This window comes from Heteronotia binoei, chromosome 18 (genome assembly GCF_032191835.1).
Source record: "Heteronotia binoei isolate CCM8104 ecotype False Entrance Well chromosome 18, APGP_CSIRO_Hbin_v1, whole genome shotgun sequence".
NCBI lineage: Eukaryota > Metazoa > Chordata > Lepidosauria > Squamata > Gekkonidae > Heteronotia > Heteronotia binoei.
This window is the reverse complement of record NC_083240.1, coordinates 28,365,021-28,377,111: the sequence shown is the minus strand read 5'-3', so window position 1 is coordinate 28,377,111 and position 12,091 is coordinate 28,365,021. Positions and strand designations below refer to the sequence as shown.

Sequence of the window (12,091 nt, the reverse complement as noted above, 5' to 3'; positions counted from 1 at the left end):
TTCTGTCTTGTTTTAGCCATGCAATGTTTGTTCTCGGCACTCTACAACAGACCCTCTATGATACGAAGAAGCAATATCACTGTACGGAAACTCACCTGATGTATTATTATTCACTAGCACCCTAGGTGTGATAATTGAAGTAAATATCTTTTATACAAACACACGAATGCGTGGGGTTGTCTTTGTTCTGGGCCCGCCTGGACTCCAAAAGCAGCAAACGTTTTGATAACCTGGGAAGCCTAAACTTTTGTAACCTGTCATCCTCTGAATAATACAAAATTCGTAATTTCTAGAGCGTTCAGGAGAGGAACACAAGAATTTGCCTGGCTGGGAACAGCCCAACAACATACAACACGGCAGCTGTCTTCAGACAGCAAGAGCCTAGAGATGCCAAACCATTCCAGGAGATTCTCTAGCTGAGAACACAGTCCCTGCATCCCCAGAATCCTGTTCTGAGAACGGAGGCTATTTCTCTTCTCGCTCCTATCCCTGCTTTCCCTTTTGAAGCCTCTTTTCCTTTATTTCATTATGTTTGAATGGAAGTTTTGAAAGAGCCACTGAGGCCCCTCTAGGAGGCCCACAGGCAAGGCATGGCAGCGCATGCCCATGTCCCCCTATCTGCCCCTTTTTCTTGTCTCCGGCATCTGGTGTGCTGCATCTACGCATGGAAGAGCAGTGCGGACTTTCCAGAAGGTTATCCTGTGTCCTTAGAGTCTGATCTAATTCAGTATATTTTATTTTGACTTCGATCTCGTAAACAAAATTTTAGAAGTGTCCCATGTTAACTTTATGACCCGGTAGCAACAAATGCTTGTTATTTTTTCTAATGTTTCCCTTCAAGTGTGGTTAAGTGATAATTATAATTATGGCATTGTGTGTAGTATAGCTAGAAGATCCTAATATCTGGTAGCCAGAAGTTCTAGCTTTTTTAGCATTCTGAACCACTAGGTGGTGATTTAGACTTGTTTTTAAGACGAGACATTTCAGAGGTGGTTTGCTATTGCCTGCCTCTGCGTTACGCCCCTGATATTCCTTTGAGGTCTCCAATCCAAATACTAGCCAGGGCCAACCCTGCTTAGCTTCCGAGATCTGACAAGATCGGGCAAGGCTGGGCTACCCAGGTAAGGGTGGTTTCAGTTATATACTCCAACAAATACAAAGTTTTATGTAGGAATTGTTTTGATTGGACTAATAGTTGTAAACATTTGACGACTGTAGCATGAACTTTCCGTTGTTTTTTTAACCTTTAAGATTTAAAAAAATCAGAGGTGCTGGAAGCACTAATTTTATATACGCTGTGAGTAGCGCATTCATCTGTTTCAACAGAATTTAACTTTCATCCATGGAGGTCTCTGGAGCACTAGTTAATTCCATGTCATGATTTGTGATTATGATAGCCATTCCACCATATGACAGGGGACATATAAATAAGAATGTTTTGCTTTGGTTGTGAATTGATCTGCTCAGCCCAATCCAGTGAATCCTTAACTTGAATTTTTATTTGGATGACAATATGAATTTTTGGTTCTAAATCCTTCCCCCCACCCCCTACAATACAAGTAGTGTCTCAGATAAAAATCCCCTGAAAAACATAAATTACAATTATAAAAATACCTAATAGTGTCTTGGTGTAAGCCTTTAAACCTTTGAATTTAATTTTGTGAACCAATGAATAATAGCACTGGAAATGTTTTCTGTTTCGGAAAATTTCCCACCGCACATCTCTTAAGTTGAAGGAGTTCCTAAAAGCTCTGAATGCTTCTTGTGTGCTATTGTCATCCATACAACCCCATAAGATAGTCTGGTTCTTGTTCCTTACCAAAGATGGATACAGCTGAGAAAAAGTAACTGAGCCAAGATGGCCACCTAGTTCACAGCTGCTGCTTTTTATAACCACTATTCTACAGCAACTCCAAAGATTAGCAGAATTGCAACCATCTTTGGAGTTGTCTTCCTCCAGCAATTGGGGGTGGAGGAAGAGTGAATGAGAGGTGGGAGTCAGGACTGTCCACAGCTCAGCCCATCATCCAACTTGCCACTGCTGTTCTGAGGGCTTAATCAGGCATTTTGCTTCTCCATGCTCACTTCGTGAGGGAGCAGAACTTTCCAGAAGTACATGAGCTCTGCTGCTCACTCACCTTCTGCAGCTTCTCCCACCCTTGACTTGCAGAAACCAAAAGTATCAGAGAATACGGTTGCCAACCTCCAGGTGGGACATGGACATCTTTTACAGCTGATCTCCCAACTGGCAGAGATCAGCTTCCCGCTAGAAAATGGCTGCTTTGAAGGGTGGACTCCATGGCAGTGTACCATGCTGAGGCCCCTCCCCAAACCCCGCCCCCTCCCAGCTCCACTTCCAAAGCCTTCAGATATTTTTCAACACAGACCTGGCAACCCTAATCAGAAATCATATTTAATTTCCAGATTAGTGTTGAACATATGATATCTAAGAGTGGCACCAGTAGATTTCATCGCATTATAAAGTCACTCATTCCATCTCTTTAAAACATAATGGAGGAGGGGCTATGGTGGCAATTGGTAAAATTACACAACAATGGGAAGGGAAGAGAACTTTTTCTTTCCTCAGTAATACTAGAATTTGAGGACAGATTAAAGGCAGGCCTAATGAAGCACTTTTTTCATTTGTGGAATTCAGCGCTGTGGGATGTTGAGGCAGCATTTAAAAGGGTGATAGATTAATTCATGGAGGACGAAGGTGCCTTGCTGTAATAATTTGGCTATCTCCACAGTTCAGTTTTCTACCCCCCCCCCCGGCCTCAAACCCAGATTCTAGCATTATATCACACAACACCCTTGAGGTGTGTGGCAGGTAGGGTTGCCAGGTCTCACCTGGATCCCGATGGGGGAATGTTTTGACAGGCTATGGTGCCATAAAGCTTTTACCCAAATTGCTAGAGTGTCCCCCATGCGGCATGCCCCGTGTGATTATGTCACTTCTGCCGGCTACATCAGGTGCAACAGAGCTCTTTGGGGTCAGTGGGTTGGGGGCCCTGAAACTGGGGAAACCCCACCCCCAATGGGAGACTGCGAACTCTAGTGGGAGGCTGTTCTCAGTCTCAGTGCCCAACCTGTTGCAGAAACAGATTCTTATTTATTTACACCCCACTTTTCTCTCTAATGAGGGGGGGGGGGCAGCAAAGGAGTTTTACAATTTCATTCTCTTCCTTTTCCATTTTATCCTCACAACCATCCAGTGAGGGAGGTTACAATGTGGATAGAGTGACTTGTCCCAGGTCACCCAGAGAGCTTCCATGGCAAATCTGGGGATTCAAACCTGGGTCTCCCAGAAGATTCTAGTCTTAGACTCTAACCTCTGTACACCATGCTGGCCATACTGGAGAGCATCGCATCATCCCTCCCTGTTGAGGAAAAGGCAGCAAGACCAGACTGGGGAAGGCAGACTAGGCCCTTTCCTTGGGGCTGCCTGTCGCCATGGTGACGTTGCCTGGTTATTTCCTTATGTAGTATGTTAAGACTTCGCTTTTACCCTGGGAGCAACTCAAGCTGCATACAAATGAAATGCTGATTGACACTTTGGGGTCAGACAGCAATTTTTCTCCAGGCCAGTTTGGCAAGAGATCCTGGAGGTTTTTATCATAGAGATTAAAGGGACCTCCAGGGTCATATAGTCCACCCCCCTGCGCAATGCAGGAAACTCACAAATACATCCCCCTAAATTCACAGGATCTTCATTGCTGTCAGATGGCCCTCTAGCCTCTGGGCATGGAGCAGGGGTCACTGGGGATGTGTGTGAAGGAAGATATTTGTGAATTCCCTGCATTGTGCAGGGGGGTGGACTAGACCTTGGAGGTCCATTCCAACTCTATGATTCTATGAAACAAACAACACTGACTTGTATCCCACTCATCCTTCCTCAAAATTGAGGGTGGCCAGTATACAGAAGATTCCCCAAGGATCGCCTACCCAGATGATGGTAAGAGGAGGACCTGCATAGCTTGGACTATAGCTGTGACTGGCTCCTTTTCTTTTGAGCCACTCTACAGTCTTGCCCTTCCTTTTGTGCATCTTGGATTAAGAGGCAGCATGGTGTAGCTGTTTGGGTGTCAGGTTCAGACCTGGGAGATCCGGGTTTGTATCCCCATTCTTCCAATTGAGCTTGGTGGGTGATCTTGGGCCTGTCAACACAATACCCTCTCAGACTAATTTACCTCACAGTGTTGTTGTTAGGATAAATGGAAGGATAGCAATGTTAGCTACTTACTTTCCCTTCATTATGGTGGTATAAATGAAGTTAGTTAATTTATAACACCAGCCTTTATTTTTCTTAGAAAGCAGACCAATAAAGCGGGTATTCATTAGAAGGCTGTGGAAAAAGAGTTTGGACCAGATCCACTGAGAGGAAAAGAAATCAGATGTTAGATATATTGACCTGTATCATACCATTCCATGAAGTAAAGTTTGAAGCCTTTCACCAACTTTAGGGGACTCCCACCCTGACAAGAAGAGCCATTTAAATTGGAGGAAGTGCCTTAGACTGGAGCCTAAAGTAGGATAGTATGACTCAAGGTTGTCAATCTCCAGGTAATGGCTGGAGATCTACTATTACAACCAATCTGCATAGGGCTGCCAGCTCTTGGTTGGGAAATACCTGGAGATTTTTATGATGGAACCCAAGGAGAGCAGGGTTTGGGGAGGGAAGGGTTTTAATGCGGTACAATGCCATAGAGTCCACCTTCCAAAGTGGCCACTTTCTCCAGGTGAACCAATCTCTGTTACTTGATGATAATTTGTAATCCCAGGAGATCTCCAGCAACTGTTTGGAAGTTGGCAACCAAAGTGAGACACACGGGTATAGGTATGGGGAAAACCAGGTACAACCACCATGCAATAAGGTCCAAGAAAGCTCACAAAATTCTTCAAAAATGCTATAAATATAGCCATCAAATATTCACAAAAACACATTTCTTATATCTAAGAGAACAAGAGTTGGATAAACCTTCCATAAATTAAACATCCTTAAACGGTCAGCCACGCGGCCGTCCAATTCCTTCCTTTTTTCTTTGGTGTTTATCCAACCTCTCCTACCCAAAATGTAGAAATGATGAAAGCGGACCTTGGTGCATGCTATTTAGCAAACCTCAGTCTGTGGATTCTCAGATGTGCATAGAAATTTTCCAGTATTTCACAGACACGAACGGGCTTTTCTAGAAATCTTAAGCCTCATTGTCACCATAAAAGGCTTTTTCGGAGCTTTACAAATATCTACTGCGCACTTTCCAGATCTGTAACTGCTACATTCTTATCCTTCCCCAAGGGCTATATTCTTATTCTTATCCTTCCCAAAGGGCTAAAGTCGTGGTTTTGTGAATATTTGATGGCTGTAATATATTTATAGCATTTTTGAAGAATTTTGTGAGATTTTTTGGACATTATTGCACAGCGGTCGTGCCTGGTTTTCCCCATACTACCTGGAAGTTGGCAACCCTAGATCTTCAGGTGATAGATAGTAGTTCACCTAGAGAAAATGGCTGCTTTGAAAGGTGGGACTTGATGGTATTATACCCCATTTAAGTTACTCCCCTCCCCAAACCCCACCCTCCTCAGGTTCCACCCAAAATCTCCAGGTAATTCCCAACCTGGAGCTGACAACCATACCACCACTGAATTCACAGACACTCCCAGGCTGAGAAGAAATCTGAATACATTTTCCCTTCCTCCAAGAAGTGCAAGGTGCTGTACATGGTTCTTTCCTCCATCTTCTAATTTCATCCTCACAACAGCCCTGTGTCACTGTACCTCACAACATAAAATACTTCAAAAAATCTAATCAGGGCCAGAAATAGTGCCACATTTTGCAGAGATTTTTTTTCTAAATTATAAGATTTATTTAGGTTGTTTGTTTGGGTAATTTATGTTCCGTCCGCTCCCAAAAATGGGCTCAGGGCAGATAACAACAATCTAAGAACAGTATAAAACCGCAATTAAAAATGAAATCAGTATGAACAATACAGTTTGAACAATACAGTTTGATGGCGGCTCAGTTTGGCACATGTTATATGTACTGAGAAAGCAGCCCCGTGGTGCAGAGTGGTAAAGCTGCAATACTGCAGTCCGAGCTCTCTGCTCACAACCTGAGTTTGATCCGTAAAATGTCTGCCGTGAAAACGTCATGATGTGACGTCAACCCAGAGTCGAAAAATGACTGGTGCTTGCAAGGGGACTACCTTTACCTTTTATATACACTGAGAGTCTAAAACAGTAAAATGAAATTCTTATTACAGCAGAGGTGATACCGTAGCACAAGACCAGCTAGGGTTGCCAATCCCCAGGTGGGGGCAGGGGATCCCCCGGTTTGGAGGCCCTCCCCCCGCTTCAGGGTCGTCAGAAAGCGGGGGGAGGGGAGGGAAATGTCTGCTGGGAACTCTTATTATTCCCTATGGAGATTTATTCCCATAGAAAATCATGGAGAATTGATCCACGGGTATCTGGGGGGGCTGTTTTTTGGGGTTGAGGCACCAAATTTTCAGTATAGCATCTAGTGCCTCTCCCCAAAATACCCCCCAAGTTTCAAAAAGATTAAACCAGGGAATCCAATTCTATGAGCCCCAAAAGAAGGTGCCCCTATCCTTCATTATTTCCTATGGGAGGAAGGAATTGAAAAGGTGTGCCATCCCTTTAAATGTGATGGCCAGAACTCCCTTTGCAGTTCAATTATGCTTGTCACAACCTTGATCTTGGCTCCACCCCTAATGTCTCCTGGCTCCACCCCCAAAGTCTCCTGGCTCCACCCCCAAAGTCCCCAGATATTTCTTGAATTGGACTTGGCAACCCTAAGAACACCTGATGGAATAGGACGCCCCCTGCCTTGACCAAAAACCCAGCAGAATAGCTCTGTTTTGCAGGCCTTCCAAAAAGATCATATCTTGGTGGTTGTCTGTGGGTGGTTTTCCAACAGCGTTTCTTGTAAGCTCTGCTAACCATCTCCTTGAGAAGCCACAGTGGTCGATGAAAGTGGTTCGTGAAAGTCAGACTTTTCATAACTACTGATCTGCCTGTGCAATGTGCAGTCACCAAAAATGCATCACAGGCTATGCCAAGGTCCAACAGCCTGTGCCCATGGTCTGCTTGAACTGGCTGCATGGCTTACAGAATCTTCTGTACCCTGCAGGGTACACTGGCAAACATTAATGATTTCCTCAGCTGGGAAATCAGAGCAGATAATGTTCCTTGAGCGTGTCAGTTTTGAAAGCCGGGGTTGGTTATACCCAATGGTTAGCAAGGGAAGTGCCATTATTGCTTTTGGAACATTGACCCCTAGTGGTTCTGTTCTGTACAGCCAATTTATAATCCTAGTTTATTGCAGCTTGGCTCAGTTTTCATGATATTTGTATTTTGCATGAAGAGGATACTTTGGGGTGTGCACAGTTTGTTCCAAAAGAACAATAATCACCTATGAAATTGACTTTTGATGTGAATTTGGGATCTCAAATGGCTACTGCAGTAAAAGGGATAGGCTCACTCCACATCATCTCACAGATGAGGGCAAAGATTTTTGCCCCTTGTTCAGTTAGTTCCCTTTTTAAAGGTCCCTGAAATGGGAGTGAACTCTTTCCTAAAACAACCACCTCTTCTGTTTCTGTTCAGGACTAACATCTATAGTTCTGGAACATTCTTGCTTTTTGTAAGTTAGGATTGGTCTTTTCACGGGCATAGGCTACCCACAGTTTATTTCATTTTTTTTTTTTTTACAAAATTGCGTCCTCAGTAACCGGGCAGCACCTTTTTAGTCTTCCAAAATGTTTTTATTCAATTAGCAATCAATTAATTGTTGCAGCCCTATTAGCGAATTCGTTTTTTGCATTTATTCAAACTGGGAGGAGATGCAGACGTTTGTTTAAAGCATATTTTGTGCACGCTTGTTCATAATAACCCAGGTGGTTTACCCTAGGATTTTCCTGGAACTCAACACAAGGGCTGCACCACAGGGCCACCCTGAGGGGCAGATTCTCTCTTAAGAGCATCTCTATTTTAATCATGAAGGGGGTGTGGCTTTCTGTTTTATCACAACACCCTTCTATGGTAGGTTAGGCTGAGTGACCCTGCGAGCTTCATAAGTGGGAATCTGAATCAAGATCTTCCCACTCCTACACTGGCACTCTTTGCTCTGAAGGTGCCAGAGAATTGCTTGCATAGGGCCAAAAAGTGTGTGGATTGAGCCCCTGCTTCACACAGCTTTGCCTTCCGTCCCTTGTGCTGTCTGTTTAGTGATCTTCAGGAACAAGAGTTTCCTGCCTGAGGTTCAAGCCCAGTTTCCATCACATAATTTTTATAAAGCAAAGTCACATCTATCAAATGTACCTATTCTTGCTCTTTTTAAAAGTTCTGCCCTCTCCATGTCTGGGTCTCCATTAAGAAGAACATGTGTAATTTTCTTGTCACTCCAAGGCGAAAGGTCCTCCACTGTCCTCCCATACTTGCTCGCTCCTATAAATGCACCTTGCTTTTCTCCTCCCACCACCCACCCTAGGACGCTGCGCTGAGCTGCAGATCCAGTTCACCGAAGCCGTCTCCACCGTCACTGACCAGAAAGAGCTGATTGCAAAGCTTGAGCATGACCTCAGCACCATCCAGTCTCTTTCTGCAATGCACCGCCCGGATGCAGAGGTGAGTCACTTGAAAAGATGCTAGCCAGGTAACCCGGAGGGTGCACGAGGCTTTGGGCCTCTGCCATATTAGTTCATAGAGCCTAAGGTTAGTAGACCAACAAACTCGTGCCTGTCCAACCTTTCACCTTTGACCTTCAGAAAAGTAGCTTGCATATCATGTGCCTGTATGTAGTTTGCATGCTCCCATTCTCCATTGCTTATACACAATCAACTGAGCAGCAGGAGGGAAAAAAATAGGAGACTGTTATTTTGCTGTGACATTACTTCCAGGTGACCAGCTGGAAGTGATGTCACAGTGTCCATGACACTCTAGAAATTTCCCCTAAAGACCATAGAGACTGAGGGAAGTCTAAGACCATCATGGGCTGTGATGTCACATCTGGGTGATCACAGTGTCCACAACACTCCACTTCCCAGCACCCACCCACCCCAGCTCCTGCAATTGCCAAGTGAAAGGTTGGATTGCAGGTGGACAGTTTCTCATATTGGAGTCTGGGAAACCTGGAGATCTGAAAGAATTACCCAGGGGTCAGCAAATCCTTATGTCTGTCCAGCCAACACAAAAATTGTGTATTCAAGGAATGGGGCAATAAAGCTGAAGGAGACCAGAATCACTAACTGGCTTACTGTAATAGATCCAGAGGAGTTAACCATGTTAGTCTGTTGCTGAAAAATGGTACAGTCCAGTAGCACCTTTAAGGAAGTACTTCACCCAAAGGGTGATTCACACATGGAATTCACTGCCACAGGAGGTGGTGGCAGCTACAAACATAGACAGCTTCAAGAGGAGATTGGATAAACATATGGAGCAGAGGTCCATCAGTGGCAGTTAGCCACAGTATATTGTTGGAACTCTCTGTCTGGGGCAGTGATGCTCTGTATTCTTGGTGCTTGGTGTGGGGGGGCAACAGTGGGAGGGCTTCTAGTGTCCTGGCCCCACTGGTGGACCTCCTTATGGCACCTAGTTTTTTTGGCCACTGTGTGACACAGAGTGTTGGACTGGATGGGCCATTGGCCTGATCCAGCATGGCTTTTCTTATGTTCTTAAGACTAACAAATTTTATTGTAGCATAAGCTTTCGAGAAACACAGCTCTCTTCATCAGATGGTTTACTGTAACGCACTTTTTAAAATGCTCCACACAGAGACGACACAGAACTAGTAGTTTTGGCAGCAGCCCTGTGTCTCCCGCATTCACCTTGTCCGTTTTTCTTTTCTGAAGGGTGCTGCCATTCAGAATCTGATTCCCGACCCTATTAAAGAAGCAACAGCCCTTTTCTATGGTAAGAGTCCAGTGGCACAGGGAGAGTCTGTTATGATGTTCACCTAGACAGTACTGAGCCTGAGATGGCCTGAGAAGACCATTAAAATGTCCAGGGCCCTTTGGAAGAGTGATTTGCATTTTTATAGTAAATTTTGGCATTTGTTCTGTGCAGGCCTCAGATTCAGTGGGAGCTCACAGGAGCGCAGCTTTTGCACCTTTCTGAGAGTTCCACCTCCTTCTTCTGAGAGTTCCGCCTCCTTTTCCAGTTTGGTGTAGTGGTTAAGTGTGCGGACTCTTATCTGGGAGAACCGGGTTTGATTCCCCACTCCTCCACTTGCAGCTGCTGGAATGGCCTTGGGTTAGCCATAGCTCTGGCAGAGGTTGTCCTTGAAAGGGCAGCTGCTGTGAGAGCCCTCTCAGCCCCACCCACCTCACAGGGTGTCTGTTGTGGGGGAGGAAGATAAAGGAGATTGTGAGCCGCTCTGAGACTCTTCGGAGTGGAGGGCGGGATATAAATCCAATATCTTCTTCTTCTTTCCATTGAATAGTAGGTGCAGCTGCATAACAATCCCTGGATGAGCTCCACCACCTATTTTTCTACAAAATGACCGCTGGTTCTGTGGTTATCTAATATTATCAATTTTTTTTCTTTATTTAAATCCCCAACCATCCCCTGGAGGTTGGCAAACCTACCTAGCCCTCCACCACCCCTGCTCAAACCAGTAGTATTTCTTTTCTTTCCTTGTCCCCTTGCACGCCCCGCCCTGCCTTTAGCAGAGTGTCCGGTTCTCTTACTTATCCTGTCGACAGTCTCTGCCCTGGACATGGAGGTCGATGTCCTCCAACAGGACTAGTTTTTTTAATATTACACTTCATTTTTAAAACAAGCCCTAATTTTAAAAACTGTTTCATTTCTTTCAAAAGTAACTGCTTTTAAAAAAAAATTAATGTTCTTGTAAGCCACCCTTGAGAGATCCTTGGGTGTGAAAGTCGGGACGGTTTTTCAGATTGCTACCATCAAGTGGGTCCACAGTGGTGGTGAGGAGGTTGGAGTAGAACAGAAACTCGTTTTGGATTAAGAAGATTGATCTATAACTGGCTGCGAACAATCAGCTGAAATAACCTTTGAACCAGCCACTCTGAGTTAAAGTTGGAATAAAAGCTTCTACATTTAATGTGCATGTCTGGTGTTGAGCTCAGATATCCTATAAGGAGCATAAATATTCATTTCCTCAAATGCTTAAAAGATCCTGTCTTATCAGAAATTCACTGCCCACAATTTCTGTCCTAGGTTATCCCCCATCACCAAGCACCCAAATCCCAGAGGGCCAGATGGACTCCCTCCTGTCCATCATCTCCAGCCAGAGGGAACGCTTCCGAGCCCGGAACCATGAACTGGAAGCGGTAAGCTTTATCAGAACAAAGGGGACTTCCAGGCAGCAGGAGTCTAGACTCACAGGATGCTGAGATTTGTACCATTCCCTGTGGGCTTTTGAGTGTGGCATAAAGGCAGGCTTCTCAGGTGGTGGGGCTCAAGGAAGTCCAGTGAAAAAGATATTTGCAGCCCTGGCATGGATGGCCCGGGCAAGCCCAATCTAGTCAGTTCTCGGAAGCTAAGCAAAGACAACTCTGGCAAGTACTTGGATGGGAGACCTCCAAGGAATATCAGCAGTCGGGAGGGCAGGGGCAGGCTTTATTCAGTCACCTCTCTGAATATCCTCCAGGCCGCCAATAGGGGTCAGTCACCAGAAGTCACCATGACTTCCAGGTGCAGACACAGAGAGAGAGAGAGAGACATAAAAAATACCAAAAGAAAAAGATATTTGCTGTTCATTGGACCACCACCTACCAATTTATAGCTAGGTGCTATGGAGCCTATGTTAGGAGCACAAGAGAACTTCTCTACAGCAAGCTTTTCCACCATCTTCTTTTTCTCACTTGTGAACCCATATTGCTTCAGGGTTGTTGTTTTTTCTTCTCCTCATGAGCTTTGCCCCTGTAGTGGTTGGTTCAATATTACATCTCTATCTCCAGAATATTTCCCCACATATTTAAAGTGGATGGAAGCATGCCAGAAATACAGCGATATAACATTGAAGCGACCACTAGAGGGAGCAAAACACATGCCAGGGGCTTGAAGCAACAGGGGCACACAAGCAATGAAAAAAGGAGTGCGTAAA

General features: G+C 44.8%; 1 protein-coding gene across 2 annotated transcripts in view; it reads left to right on the top strand.

Annotated features, from left to right (window-relative positions):
- CUX1 (cut like homeobox 1) overlaps window positions 1-12,091 on the top strand; it is a 364,039-nt gene that overhangs the window by 340,167 nt on the left and 11,781 nt on the right. For both annotated transcript variants that reach the window (XM_060259668.1, XM_060259667.1), the window contains exons 15-17: window positions 8,510-8,646; window positions 9,870-9,930; window positions 11,203-11,315. In XM_060259668.1, coding sequence (XP_060115651.1) covers window positions 8,510-8,646; window positions 9,870-9,930; window positions 11,203-11,315 — 311 coding nt within the window. The remainder of the gene's footprint in view (window positions 1-8,509; window positions 8,647-9,869; window positions 9,931-11,202; window positions 11,316-12,091) is intronic.